This window comes from Equus asinus, chromosome 15 (assembly GCF_041296235.1).
Source record: "Equus asinus isolate D_3611 breed Donkey chromosome 15, EquAss-T2T_v2, whole genome shotgun sequence".
In the NCBI taxonomy this organism is placed as follows: Eukaryota; Metazoa; Chordata; class Mammalia; order Perissodactyla; family Equidae; genus Equus; species Equus asinus.
This window is the reverse complement of record NC_091804.1, coordinates 34,722,867-34,738,003: the sequence shown is the minus strand read 5'-3', so window position 1 is coordinate 34,738,003 and position 15,137 is coordinate 34,722,867. Positions and strand designations below refer to the sequence as shown.

Below are 15,137 nucleotides of genomic sequence, written 5' to 3'. Positions count from 1 at the left end.
GCCACCGCCCGGTTATCTTATTGATTCTTCTAATCACCTAAGGTGGGTGGATATGTTAAAGAGTAACCAGTCACTTAGGGAACCTGCGGCTGGGGACTGTCACTGTTGCCATGGCAATGGCGACCTGGCCAGACCCGAGGTCCACTTGGGCCCCAGTCCTGCATTCTGGGGTTGGGGGCACCTGGAGCCAGATGTCGGGGACACCAGCCCCCCTCTCCGCTTGAGGGAGGGGACTGGCCAGGAGGGGATGAGAAGGTGAGAGTCCAATCGGGGTTGGGTTTTATGGCTCCAAAGAATGGGTGTGGCATGAGGCAGCAGGGAGTGGTAGAGGAGAAAAGGAGGAGGGTGGAGGACTGTATTTATTTAGTGCCTACTGGATGCTGGAAGTTGCATACAGGCATTGTCATGCTTAAATTCAATCTTGAGGTGAGGAAACTGACGCACAGGGGGAGGTTGCTTCTATGGAGAGTCACAGCTGGTACACAGAGGAGTTGGAATTACCAACCACAATCTCCCCTTCATCTAACATATATTTATTGAGTGCCTACTGTATACCATGCCCTGTGCTAGACTCCAGTGATATAGAAATGAGCAAAGTAGACATCATCCCTGCACCCACGGAACTTGTGGACTAATGGAGGAGATGGAATTAATCAGATAATCATTCGAAGATATGATTACAAACTGGTGAGTGCTGTGACGGATGGAGAAACACCAGTTCTGAGTCCAGGCGAATGGGCCCAAGGCACTCTGCCTGCTCCCTCCACTGGCCCATTGGTCCTCGTCTCCATTCAGAATGCAAGCTACTGCTGAAATCTGCATCCTGGTCTCTGAATGCAGAGCCCTCCTGAGTTTTAAGCGTCTTGCATACTAGACGCCCACCACCTGGCTTTTTGGGGAGCAGTCCCACTTCTTTTGTCCCAGTGTTGGCTCTCATGGCCTGATTTGGGATTCTGAGATCAAGGTCTCCATCATATTAGAGAGAGCTCAAATGAGAAGCAGGAAAACGTGAGACTCAGAAGAATCAGAAAACCCGAGCTCCACCATTTTCTTGCTGTATGGTTTTTGGTAAATTATTTCATTTCCCTATAGTAGCACCTACCTCACAGTTTGCTCCACTTCTAAAATAGCTAATTGGTACATTCCTCTCTGTCCATAGTCCCCTTGTCCCATTGTGCTTGCTCAGCCACCTCAAGGGGACCTCCTGTCCCCTTGATGGACAATGGGGTTGTTTCCAGTCCTCTCTTCCCTCTATTTTCTCCCTACCTGTTGAAGCTTCCTGTCTTCCTTTTCCTTCTGCCCAGTTTAAAGCCCACAGTCGATTATCTTAGTTTCTCTCTTGCTTCTCTCTCAGTTCCTTTCATTCTAACCGCCTGACAAAAACCCAAGCCTGGATGAACCTGAGTATCTTGCTTTCTCCCCGCCCACATGCCAGCAGCCAATCACTGCTGGAAAATAAGTAACTTAGTGGGAGAGACGGGGGCCACCGTGGATCCCCCATCACCAGCTTTGAAGGATCCCTCCACACTGCCCAGAACTTCGACCCTGCTTCTCTTTGCTTTGGTATTCCATACATCCATTTCAAATCTTTTCTCCCCTCAAAGCTTTTCCATTCTCATCCTCAGCAGGATGAGACTTTAACTTCTTCACAGAGAAAACAGAAGCCTGAAACCTGAACCTGCTTCAACTCCCCACACAAATTCACCCGCATTTGCACTTCGCTGCCCTCCTTTCGTCCGGATCCACCTGGGTCTGCGTTCTACTTCTTCCCACGGCTCAGGAGCCCCACGTGACCATGCGTGATTTCTCCTGTATATTCAACCTCTCCCTCTTTAGACTTTTAAAATCAACTTTATTGAGGTATAATTTACATATAATAAAATGGACCCTTTTAAAGTGTACAGTTTTATGAGTTTTGACAAATGTGTACGCCCATGTAACTATAACTCTAATCAAGATACTGAACATTTCCATTACCCCCAAAATTCCCCTTGTTCCTCTGCAGTCACTCCTCCCAGCACCTCCCACTCCAGGCCACTCCTGGTCTGCTTTCTGTCACTCTAGATTAGATTTGTCTTTTCTAGAATGTCAAATAAACAGAATCAGACAGCATTTACTCTTCTGTGCCTGGTTCCTTTTGCTCAGGATGTTTGTGACATTCATCCATGTTCATGTCCTTTTTTCTTGCTGAGTAGTATTCCACTGAATGGATATACTGCCATGTGCTCCCCTGCTCACCGAGTGATGGACATTTGGGTTGTCTCTAGTTTGGACTATTATGAATTAAGTAGTTATGTATATTCACGGATTAAGTCCTCGTGTAGACATATGTTTTCATCTCTCTTGGTTAAATTTCTAGGAAAGGAATTGCTGGTTGATATGGTACATATATGTTTAATTCATAAGAATCTCCCACACTGTTGTCCAACGTGGTCACGCCATTTTGCATTCCTGCCAGCAGGGTAAGAAAGCTCCTATTTCCCCCACATCCTCATTACTACTTGTTGTCAGTCTTTTTTAACTTTGTGTGATGTGATCTTTCCTTTTGCTTTAGTTTGTTTTAAACTACTTTTTTTTCCCCTGCATTTTCTCCGCTAATCCCTCCAGTACATAGTTGCATATATTTTAGTTGTGGGTTCTTCTAGTTGTGTCACAAACTACTTTTGTAAACAAAGATGTAATGCATTCCATGTGTTAAAAATGACAATTGTACAAACAGTATATAATGAAATATAAGCCTTCCTTCTACTTTAGTTTCCATATCTCACTCTATTGAACTTTTAAACAAATTCTTACATATATTTCCAGAAATTATACACATACACACATACTCACTGTTACGAAGTGAATTGTATCCCCCCAAAATTCATATGTTGAAGGCTGAACATTCTTATCTTCAACTCCCTATGGGGGAGTTGAATTGCACTCCCCGATGTGATTATATTTGAAGATAGGGCCTTTGAGGTTAAATGAGGTCATAATGGTGGGCTCCTGATCTGATAGAATTAGTGTCCTTATAAGAAGAGACATGAGAAAGCTCACACACACTCTTCGCCGTATGAGGACGTGGTGAGAAGGCAGCGTCTGCAAGCCAGGATGAGAGCCCTCACCAGAGTCTGACTATGCTGGCACCCTGATCTCAGACTTCCAGCCTCCAGAACTGTGAAAAAATAATTTTCCTCTGTTTAAGCTACCCAATTGACAGCATTTTATTATGGCAGTCCAAGCTGACTAATACATACACACAAATGTAAATGCGTATAAATACATGGAAACATTTATGTGTATTTTTCGGGAACATATTAAACATGCTCTTCTGCCCTTGCTCTTTTCCCCTTAGTGTCTAAGGGCAGCTCCACGCCAGAATCCCTACCTCATTCTCTGGAGTCGCTACACCATAGCCGTTGTGTGAATATCCCGTAAGTGATTTTACTAGTGTCCTATTGCCGGACAGTTGGGTGGTTTCCAGGCTTTGCCACCACAGTGAATGTCTTTGTACACGTCTTGATCCCCATGTGGGGAGCATATCTATCTATAGGACCAATCTCTAGAAGCAAAATCTTATCAATATTTAGGTACACTATATCTCTTTTGCTAAAAAGAAAAAAACTCCCTCAATAGCATCCCTCCCCATCTCAGCTACTACGTTACCTCCTTCCTCTCTTGCTGCTGAACTTTTAAAGCTGCTGTCTACACTAGCTGCCTCTATTTCTCCCATCTCGTACCTATCACACTACCTCCTTCTGTCTGCCTTCTGTCCCCCATGCCCACACACCACTGAGTCTTCACTGGCGAGTTAGAATGACTCCATGCCTAAACGCCCAATGGACATTTTACTAGATCCCCAGCAGCATTTGACAGTTGTCCCCTCTTCCTTTAAATGACCTCTTCCCTTAGCATCCATATTATTAGTCTTCCAGTTTTCTTCCTTTTTAATTGTTCTTTTCTTTTCTGTCTCTTGGCATTACATGCTTCTTTACCTGTCCTTAAATACCAGAGTTACTTGGGGCTTAGTTCTAGACTTATGTCTTTTTTTTTTCACTCTATTATCTCTCGTCCCATAATCTCATTCATTACCACTGTTTCAATGGCCATCCACATACCCATGATTCCCAATTGTGTATCTCCAACCTAGATTTCTCCTCTGGAGTCCGGATTCATGTATCCAACTGCCTCCCAGAGACCTCCACTTATGTGTTTCACAGACATCTCAAACATAATATGCCCCTAATTGCAGTCCTGTTCTTGGTTTCCATCCACACCCCTTCCCCCGTCCCCCCATCTTGATAAATTTCACCCTCATCTACTCCATTTCCTTCACACCCACACCCAGCCATTACAAAGTCCCGTTGAAGTCTGCATCCTAAACATCTCAAAAGTGTATCTGCTCCTCTCTGTTTCCAGTGCCACCATCTTAGTTCAAGCCATCTTCATTTCTCACCTGGATTACTGAAACAGCCTTTTTCTCAGATCTCAGCGTCTGCTCTGGCCCTGTCAAAGCTATTCCCCTTGAATGCAGGCAGAACTATCTTTTCAGATGCAAAGCTGACATGTCACTCCACTGTCAGATGCTTGCTGTGCCTCCCCATTGGCCTGGAGCTAAGCTCCAAGAGTGGTTGGCCCCTGCCTTCCTTCCCAGGGTCAGCTCACTCGCTTCTCCCCACACCCAGCACGTCTTCTCTTAGTCCCTGATAGTGCCATGTGCTCTCTCCCCCAGCTTTCCACCCACATTGTCACCACTGCCTCAGAGCCTGCCCAGCTTCTCTTCATCGAAAAACATCCCTCTGCAGGAAGACCCAGGTGACTACCCACTCTAGTTTAGATTGTGCTCTTGTAACTCCCCATTCTTCTCCAGGTGGCGCTTACTTCCATTATAACAAAGTATTTGTATTCATCTTCTGTTTAATGCCTGACTGTCCTACTAGAATTATAAGCTCCAGGAATACAGAAACACTATAGATCTCAGGGGTTAGCAAACTGTTTCTGTGAAAGGCCAGATAGTAAATATTTTAGGGTTTGTGAGACATATAGTCTTTTGCAACTACTCATGTCTGCTGTGGAAGCATGAAAGCAGCTGGGGACAATACGTGAACAAATGAGTGTCGCTGTGTTCCAATAAAACTTTATTTATAAAAACAGGTGGTGGGCCAGATTTGGCTTGTGGGCAATAGTTTGTCCACCCTGATCTGTGTATTAATGGCAGTGCTCAGAGCTGGCAGTTTTGTAGCACCTGATCTAAGTGCTTTCCACGTATTCATTCATTTAACGTTTTGAACGACCTCCTGAAGCAGATCCTGTCAGTGTCCTCCTTCGCAGATGAGACTGAGAGGGCTCAGTAACTTACCCAAGCACACCCAGCCACTGAGTCAAATTCTTCGTACCCGGGCAGTCTGGCTCCAGAGTGTGTGCTCTTCACCTTCTTGGTTGTCGAATGTATGAGCAAATGAGTGACCAAACAGGATCGGAGTCTGAATATCTTGAAAAAGTGTAAAACACTACAGACGTTTAAAAGCTGTTGCAGATTTCTTGAGGCCAAAGATGCCCTTCAGTTGGAACAGCAGCCAGGACACTGCATGCACCCCCCTCCACCTGACCCCTCAGGCCCAGGTCTCAGTGTCCAGGCAGGGCCAGCGGGAGCCTGTCTGCCTGGCTCATTTCTCCTTCGGCCTGAGCTCTTCTCAGAGGCAGTTTCAGAAGCGCGGAGCCGGGAGGTCATCTGGAATTCCCACCCTACACCGGCACCTTTTGCTTAATTCTCTCCACCTTTGTCTAGTCCCTGAGTTTCTCCCTTATTAGCTGAGAGGCAGGAGAGTGAAAGGGTTAAGACCTCAGGCTTTTGAGTCATATAGAGCAGATTCAAACTGAGCTTCTTTAGTCTCAGTTTTTACGTCTGTAAAATAGGGATACGAACAGTTACCTAACACTTAAGACAGCTGTGATAATTCACTGAGATCAAGTGTGTGCTCAGCAGTTCATCAATGCCCCTGGTTGTTGTTCTCACCATCCTCGTACTTGGACACAGCAGGGCAGTGTGGGGCATCAAAATAACACAGGCTTTAGGGTCGGATGAAGCTGAATTCCAATCCCGTGTCTGCTCCTCACTAGCTATGAGACCTTATGCATGTCATTTAATCCAGGGGTCATGTGCCACTTAAATTTCCAGAACATTTTGGGGAATTGACATAGGGTTGGCAAGCCCTTTTTTTCCCCAATACAAGAACATGGATAGTTCTTTAAAAATCTAATATTTCTTGTCAACATTATTTTATAAATGAAAGGACATTTTAATTCCTCCCTCTCCCCTAAAAAAGTAGGAAGGATATAATCTGAGAACAAAGAACTCACAACAGTGTCCTTGTTTCTCTTATTTCACTCATTTCCAGCCCATTTGGAAAGGGGAACTCACCCTAAGCCTCATTTTTCTCATCTGTAAAATGGAGTAATAATACACCCACATGCACATGTGCCGGTGGGCCCGGCACGAAGTAGGGGCTGAGGGGCTGGTAGCCGCTACCCTGGTCGTCCCCTGGAGCTGGCTTTCCCCTCACTCAATCTTCCCCTCCTCAATTCCCTTCTCTCCTCTTTTGATCCTCCTAGAGCTGAGAGAGGAAGGGGCCAGAAAGAGCCACTACGTCAGATCTCAAAGGACTTTATTGGAGGTGGAGAGGGGAGCGTTGACACGCACAGGTCATGCCTAGGCGGGAACGACCAAGAGGGAAGAAAACTCACTCTGTCCGGGACAACAGAGACACCCTGGAGAAAGGAGCCTGTTTTCCATCTGGGTCTCTGAATGGAGCTCTCTCCAGCCAGGGAGGGAGGGGGCCCCAGCTGGAGGGCAAGGTCTGAGGGAGAGATTTTACTATCTCCGGAGACAAAAGGACTTTTGTGTGTTATGGTATCTGGGTGGGGTGGGGTGGGGTGGGGAGAGGGGAAATGGCTTATGGGAATGAGAAAGATTCTACTGGAGAAAGAGAAAGAGAGGCAGCGAGAAAGAGAGAGTAGACAAGTAGATGAAAGAGAGAGACCAGGCAGAGAAACAGAGTGAAAGAAAGAGAAACAGGTCCAGAAAGACAGAATTCCTTCAGGCCAACTTTGGTTTTCCACTCTCGGTCCTGAGCGCTCAGGGAGGTGCTCAACAGCCTGGGGGGGATGTCAGAGCCTGAGCTCAAACCGAGATGCCGTGGCAGGTAAGCTGTGCAGCTCTCAGTAAGTCATACCCCTTCACTGAGCCTCAGTGTACCTATCTGTAAAAGGGGACCTGGACCCTGTGGTGGCTCTAGTACCATGCAAATTGGAGGGGGTGTCCAGAAGCTAATTTCAATTACTTTTTAAAAGTTTTGACGTGAAATGTTCTCAACTCAGGGAGGGAACTCAGGTCCTCAAAGGCGGCCCAGAAGCTGGCTGGCTCTTACTGAATGAATGAAGGGAGGTTTCAGGCCAAAAGACTGTTTAATAAATCCTTTTCATGGGATGGACAAAGACTTGTGGGCATTAGACCTGGGAGTCACAAAACTGCCGCAGCCACCGCTCCGTCCAGCCCTGGCTCTCTGAGAACTGAGTAAAGATGCAGGCTCTTCCCCAGAGGCCAGAGAAAAGAAAGATGTAACCGAGGAAAGAAGGAGGCAAGAGGTCGTTTTCCTCTGGCACATGCTGGACATTTAGGAACTGGAATCAGGACGGGGGAAAATCCAGATTGGAGGAGTGAGCCAAATTATTCCTTGACCCAGTCTCTGGGGAGGGACCTTTTGGAGGGTGAGACCCAGCCCGAGGCCCGCCGAGCCCAGGGAACATTCAGAACCACTGGAGCCTGTTGGATTTGAGCCCAGAGAAGCACATGTTGCTGTTGCAGCTGCCTTGGTAATTGGGGGGACACGCAGAACACGGGCTCCCCATCTTGTACGGCGCCTCGCCAATCCAGTTGCCCCTGGAAGAGAAAAGGGCCCAGGGAGACAGGGTCGGGGGACAGAGGAGAGACACGTGAGCAACCAAATCTCAGCACCACCATCGACTGGCTGTGTGACCTTGGGCGTCACGTCAGGAAGATCCGAGTTCCGATCCTGGATTCTGCCACCTGCCAGCTGGTGACGGAATAAGCCATTTTATTTCTGAGGCTTGATTTTATCCTCTGAGTAAAATAAATAAAAATGGTGTCTGTAAAAAAATACGTGAAATGGTCTGTGAGCAAACACTGTGACTTTTAAGAGTGCTGTGCAAAACAGAGCTAGACGTGAGGGGATGTGCCCACGAAGCGATATCGTGGCCGCTGCAGTACGTTTACTCCTTCAGTGGCCTTATCCCAGATCCATCCTGTCTGCTCTTGAGTTAATCCTCTCAACGGACCAAGGCCGTTTGTGGGGATGGGGGACAGGGAACGCTGCTGAATGGTTACAGAGGTTGTGTTGTGGAGATGAAAAAGTTTTGGAAATAGATGGTGATGATGTTTGCACAACACTGTGAATGTAATTAGTGCCATTGAGTTGTACACTTAAAAATGGTTAAAATGGCAAATCTTATGTTACATACATTTTACCGCAATCCTTAAAAATTAATACTGTAATACACTAAAACCCACTGAATTGTACACTTCAAATGGGTGAATGGTATGGTGTGTGAATTCTATCTCAATAAAGCCGTTTTAAAAAAAAGAAAACCTTCATCACATTCTGCTCAAGAATTTTTAGTGGCTTCCCATTGCCTACGCAGAGATTGGTAAATTTTTTATGTAAAGGGCCAGATAATAAATATTTTGGGCTTTGAGGGCCAAATGTCTCTACTGCACGAAAGCAGCCATAGGTAATATGCAAACAAATCACATGGCCGTATTTCAATAAAACTTTATTTATAAAAATAGGCAGCAGGCCAGATTTTGGCTGCGGGCCGTAGTTCGCCAACCCCTGGCGTATAGAATCACATCTGCGTGTTTTCGGTTAGGCATTCCAGACTGCCCTAGCAGCACGTGGATCCAACTTACACACATCTTCCCACAGCTTTCTTCTCCATCCCAGCCCACAGATTTCTCTTTGTCTCTCTTTCTCTTCTCAAGGGCTAAAATGACTCCTCCAGCTGTTTCTTGCTCATGGCTGCCTAATAATCTCATGATTGGCCTGTAGCAGTAGTTATCTTTGCAAGTCCCAGAAGCTTATTTTCTCACACTTCAAATGAACACTCTCTGTGGGCAGAAATGGAATATTTTTTCTCCAGAAATGGTTGTTGAATGAATGTGAGTGAAGTCAGCCAAAGGGCTTAGAAAAGTACATAGTTCCGGTTTCATATGGGACTCATTCATTCATTAACACTTCCAGAGCATCTGTGGGACATCAGGATTTGTGCCAGACGCTGTGAGTCCACAACTTTCAAAAGGTGGAAATTTGGGAGCAGGGAGAGTGGGTGGTGGAGATACCCGGGGTGATGGAATCAAACTGGTTCTTTTACTATTTATTTAACCACTTGGAAAAAAATTCTACTGCCTGAAAAAATAAAGCCTTGAAATTACTGTAGTAGAAGGATAAGAAATGAATAAGGTCTATTTCCTACCTTCAAAAAGTTTATAACCAAGTTATAATCACGGCCATCACTCACTTAGCATGTACTATGGGCATCTATGTCTCATGATCCTCCGTGAGCCAGGTAGTGTTCGCCTTATTTTAGAAGAGGAGACTGAGGCCCATAGAGGTAAAATGACTTATGCACAGTCCTCAGTGTGCGCATGGTAGGGCTGGGAATCAAACCCAGGTCTGGTAACAATAAGAACCAATACGTGTCCTGAAATTGCTACGAGCCTGGGGGCATTACCTGGCTCAGCTCACTTAGTTCTGTCAACAACTCCATGAGTAGGTACTATTTTATTCCCATTTTCTAGATGAAGAAACAGGCATGGAAAACTTAAGTTAAATCTCAAATTCAACCCCTGACAGTCTTGACGCTAGAGCCTAAAAATCTTAACTATACTGTTAATACTCAATGCTGCAGAAATTTGATATATCAGCAAACAAATTGGAACAGCCCTTTACGTTGCTTGTAATGGAATTTGGTTTGTTGTATTTTTCCGTGCCTGATAAAGTTGGGCTGCAACACGACATTTTGTTAATAGAGGTCAAGATCTAATAAATACATGTCTTAGCTTGAGGTTTTGTGTTCCGTCTTCCAATGACTTCCAGAACATCAGGACGGTGTGGGAGACAGAACAGGAGACTTGGCAACAAAAGACGTGTTTCAAACAGCTCTGCTACTTGTTGACTTTGCGACTTTTAGTAAATCGCTTAGCGTCTCTGATCCTCAATTTCTTAATCTGTAAAAAGGGGAAATAACTTTCCCAGTGGCCCTCCCTTTTGCCTTCCTTCTCTCTCTCTCTTTCGTCTCTTCAATGAGGTAATGAGGTGAAAGCATTTTGTAAATGGTCAAGGGCTACTGGAGAGTAAAAGGTGGTTATCATTATGTAAATTTGACTTTCTAAATGTCATGTTTACTTAGAATTCGTTCTTGTTTTTGCATAAGAATCTGTAGTATCTGCAAGTTTGTATACTGTGCGATGGTTGGGAACTGTCACTCCCCTTTCTCCGTGTTTCCAAGAGACTCTGAATGCAGACCTCGGGACCTCTCTTCCCGCAGCTGATTGGAGAGGCTGGGAGAAGGAGCTGAGCGGGCTCACTCCATCCTTCCTGCCTTTCCTGCCTTTCCTGTGCGGTCTGCCTGCCCGAGGGGAGCATGTGCTCTTGGCTGCTGTGTGTTTTGCGCTTAGAGAGGCTGGCACTGCACCTGCAGGAAGAGGCCTGTTGTCGTCCAGTGCTGCCTGTCAATGGCTGTGCAGGTCTGATTCAACAGTGGGATATTTGCAAGCCCGGCTGGCTGGCAGATCTAAGCTGCATTTTGTACTATTGACTTCATCAGGGAGGCTGCCTATCCTCCTGCCTCGGTCCTCTGTCTATCTCCTAATCAATTCTGAAACATCAGAAACTTCAGAAAAAGGATTATTAACCAACTCTCTAAAACTACCAAATTGTATGGTATTGAGGTTACTTAGAATGGAGGAAAGTAGGGTGTCATGTGTGTCCTCCTTTTCTTTGAATTCTGCCCACTCCACCTCAGGATCCACCCTCCTGCCCCGGCGCCCCCTCTGTCTCGGCCCCGCACTTACTTAATGACGTAGTTGCAGACCAGGTACACCGCGTGGCGCCAAGTGCGGCCCCAGACCTTGATGCTGCCGCACGTGTGGAGGGCACAGCCCAGCCGATTGGAGGAGGCCCACACCATCTGAGAAAGGACCGACAGGGGAGGCTGTGAGAAGAACTCAGTGGGGCCCAGGTTCCTCGGGGCTGGGAGGCTCCTGGGCTTGGTTCAGGGTGGATGCATTAGCTGAGGTCTTCCTGGAGGAAGCAGTCTATATTGCTAACTAATATTTCATCTTATCATGAGTGATATATGCTAATATTTTCTATACCATCCTATCAGATTTCTTTCTCTTTTTTTCCTTAGTGATCAGCATTTGAAAATCATTGTGTTGGAAGTGAAAACACAAACTTTGGAGTTAAACAGCCTAGGATCAGAGTCTCAATGTCACTGGCTGTGTGACTTTGACCAAGTCACTTAACCACTCTGTGCCTTAGTTTCTTCTTTGGTAAAATGGAGGTAATAATATCTCATGGATGTCAGGAAGGACATTTGGTTTAGGTCTCACATTTCCTGGAGGGTCTCAACTTTAGATTTTGACATTACCTCCAAATGAGTCACAGAGATACCGACAGGACTGAAAGAAGACATCTGTCATACAATTGGAAGTTTCTGCCTATTTCTTGCAACATTATATTGCATGGTGTTTTTACATATGTTAGCATATTCAATATTAGCACTCAAAATATACTACACTTTTTATAACCTCATTTTGGCATTTATTTTTTTAAGATAGTAGGAACCTTAGAAAACAGAAAATACTAGAAAACGTTTGGACCTATTGGATTCGAAAGCACTCTTGAACTTGTCAGACCGCACATCTTCATTTTGGGGTCAGACAATCTGGTCAGCCCACCTGCGACACTCAAAACAAGACCCAGTTCAGCTCCATTCAACAGACACACGACCTTCCGGGAACATACTTATTACGTAAAGGGAAGTCCACAGGAGCCTCTTGTTTTCTTTCTTTCTTTCTTTCTTTTTTTGAGGAAGATTAGCCCTGAGCTAACATCTGCCAATCCTCCTCTTTTTGCTGAGGAAGACTGGCCCTGAGCTAACATCCATGCCCATCTTCCTCCACCTTATATGTGGGACGCCTACCAAAGCATGGCGTGCCAAGCGGTGCCATGTCTGCACCCAGGATCTGAACCTGCGAACCCCAGGCCGCCAAAGCGGAATGTGTGAACTTAACCGCTGTGCCACCGGCCGGCCCCTCTTGTTTTATTTCTAATTAGTCTTCCACCACATTCTTTTTATTCTAAGGTACCAGGCTTTGTTCTCCCATCGGTCCATAGTCCCAACAAAGGGGTACCTGGGTGTAGTGGGAGCAGACGGGCCCACTGCAGCGCCAGGGGCAGCGCGGGGTACAGTCTTTCGGGGCCGGAAACAAGTAATGGCGCTTCTCTGCAGACCAAGACTTCACGAGGTCCACCACCGAGCGGTACCTGGGGAGGCAGAGGAGACAGAAGATGCCGGGCGGGAGAAGGGAAAGCCACTCTGCTGCCAACTTGCTCAGTGACCTCGTTGAATGACTGAATGATGGAGTGAAGGGAGGACGGAGGGTCACTCACCGGCCAGAATGGATGGAGAGGTTCTGGCCCACGTATCTCATCAGCTGTGAGGGCCCGTGGGCCCAGATGCACTGGGTGGCCCAGGCCTCGGCAGACCTGGCCAGGCGTTCATCCCAGACCTGGGGAAAGAAAGGTCGTGAAATTCCCCAGGGAACAACCACCACCGTCTCAACAGTGTAGAGACGCACATACACATGGCGCCATTGCTCCCCCATCTCCTTGGAGCCCTGCCACAGATCTCTTCTACAAATTAAAAGACCGAGGCTCAGAGAGGCCAAGGTCAACAGCAAGTCCACACCAGAGCCGAGATCGGCACCCAGCTCGTTGACTCCTAGTCCGGTGCTCTTTCCCCCTCACTGGACTTCAAGCCTGGGGCTCTCTGCTCTGAGTGGAGTCCCAGGGTATTTGTCCAGGCGTTCTCAGCAGTCTCTAGAAATGACTGAGTCCTGGGGAGATGGGAAGATGACTGACGTCTTATTTTATTTGTTGTATTTTTTAAGTGTGTTTATTTTAACATTAAAAATTTTAATTCAAAATGGTTTTTTTGAATAGTGAAACATGCACAAATTTAATACATAAGCTGTTCAAAAGAGGAAAAGTGGAAAGCCTCTCATTTCTGTCCTCTATTGTCCTTCCAGCCACCCTGCCCCCAGAGGCAGCCATCACTGAGCTTCCTGTGTCCTCTTCCAGAAATACTCTATACTTGGACAAGCATATATATATAGTTTGTACAAGTATATATATGTAGTTTTATATATAATTATATATGATGTATAGAAATACAAATATCAAATAATTGTACGTAAGATACATAATTTCTTTTGACAAGTGGCAGCATGCCAGACATTCCATTCTGTACCTCCGCTCTTTTCACTTACAAGACAGGTTATCTTAGTGATTATTCCACATCAGTACACAGAGAATACCCTCCCCATCCTTCTTACTGGCTTCATAATTTTCCAATATATGAATGCCCCAAGTTTTATAACCTGAAAATCATCACTTAAAAAATACTAGTTCCCTTCCCCTCTGACTTCCTGGGACCCTCTGAGATACTATTTGCTCATTCATTTCATTTGTTTATTCAGCAAATGCTGAACAACATTTCTAGGCACCGAGGACTCACGGTCTAACAGGGAAATGAGACCTTAAACAATCATTACAATCCTAGCGGGTGTGAGAATGTGAAACAGGGAACCAGAGCTTTCTTGGGGATATGAGAGAGAAAGGGCTTCTTGAGCAAGGCGTGTTTGCTCAGATTCCTGCCCCAAGGGCAGAAGCCAGCTAGTGAAGAAGAAACGGGGGTCCCAAAGAGAGGTCAGAACACCTCCCCAGGGTCGTCTGACTCACACTCTTTTAGGGAGTCCAAGGAATGTTTCCTTCATGCTCCAGAGGGCAAAACTGAGGGAAGGGCCATGCTAACATGAGACCCACACTCACTGACCCTCCCTGGGGTCCCTGGTGAGACATCTAGCTCTCTCTGTTCCATACTACATGCAATAATTAAACACCTGTTGGGATGAGCGCCTTGCACACACAACTGGTGCTTAATAAATGTGTCATTGTTTGAGAAATACAGGGCCTTCCCTGTGCAAGGTGCTGTGTTAAAAAATGAATGAGTCAGTCAGTGGACGAATAAAGGCCCTCCCCACGTCCACTGCCTCCATTCCGGTTCCTCCCCCCCGCGCCCCTCCCCCACAACACCTTATCACTACCTGACGCTATTCTCTATATTTTGTTGTTGATGTTTGTTTTCTGTCATCCCCACTGAAACATAAGCTCCATGAGGGAGGAGAGCTCGGCCCTCCTGTCCTCAGCTGTGTCCATGAGGCTTAGCATGGCGCCTGGCTCTGAGCAGGAGCTAGTCCATAAGCAAATGGACCTGTTGCAAGAGGATTTTCAGACTGTTGAGTAGCACACGTTTGTCTGGAGGGGGCGGACCGGCAATCTCTTTTCCTAAAGGGATCTGTGGGTGGGCTGGGAGCCTATCTCTCCAGGCTGGTTTGGGACAATAGTCCGAGGGAGGAGCTGTGATGAAGAGAAAGTTTCCCTCCTCCACTCTGGCAGTCTGGCTTCTGGGGGGCTGGGGTGAGAGCCCCCGGCCTGTTTCTTTGATGGAAGACATCCCAGCTTCCTCCGCTAGGCAGCTGCCTGTTTTCCTCTGCCTGAGACCCCCAGGTACAGTCCCCACCGCTCCAAACGCTACCTCCACAGGCTTGCTGAGGACTGTCCATCCCGATGTGTCCATCAAACCCCCGGGGCAAAGAGACAATGGCACGGAAAGCTCCAGCCACCCATCCCCTGCAGGTCCCCAGTGGGGAGCCAGAACTACTGGGCAGCATATTGTGTTGGTTAGGACCACAGCCTTTAGCCGCAGGCAGAGCTGGGCTGGAATCTCAA

The 15,137-nt window shown here is 46.6% G+C and overlaps 1 protein-coding gene across 2 annotated transcripts in view; it reads right to left on the bottom strand.

The window, feature by feature from the left end:
- Positions 1-6,635: 6,635 nt before the first annotated feature.
- The window catches only part of R3HDML (R3H domain containing like), a 25,912-nt gene continuing 17,410 nt past the window's right edge, over positions 6,636-15,137 (bottom strand). The window contains exons 2-5 of one of the 2 annotated variants that reach the window (XM_044748286.2): positions 12,738-12,856; positions 12,479-12,611; positions 11,135-11,250; positions 6,636-7,924 (exon numbers count right to left, since the gene is read on the bottom strand). In XM_044748286.2, the coding sequence (XP_044604221.2) occupies positions 7,792-7,924; positions 11,135-11,250; positions 12,479-12,611; positions 12,738-12,856 (501 nt within the window). In that variant the 3' untranslated portion in view covers positions 6,636-7,791. The remainder of the gene's footprint in view (positions 7,925-11,134; positions 11,251-12,478; positions 12,612-12,737; positions 12,857-15,137) is intronic. The other variant, XM_014845919.3, reaches the window with a different exon arrangement.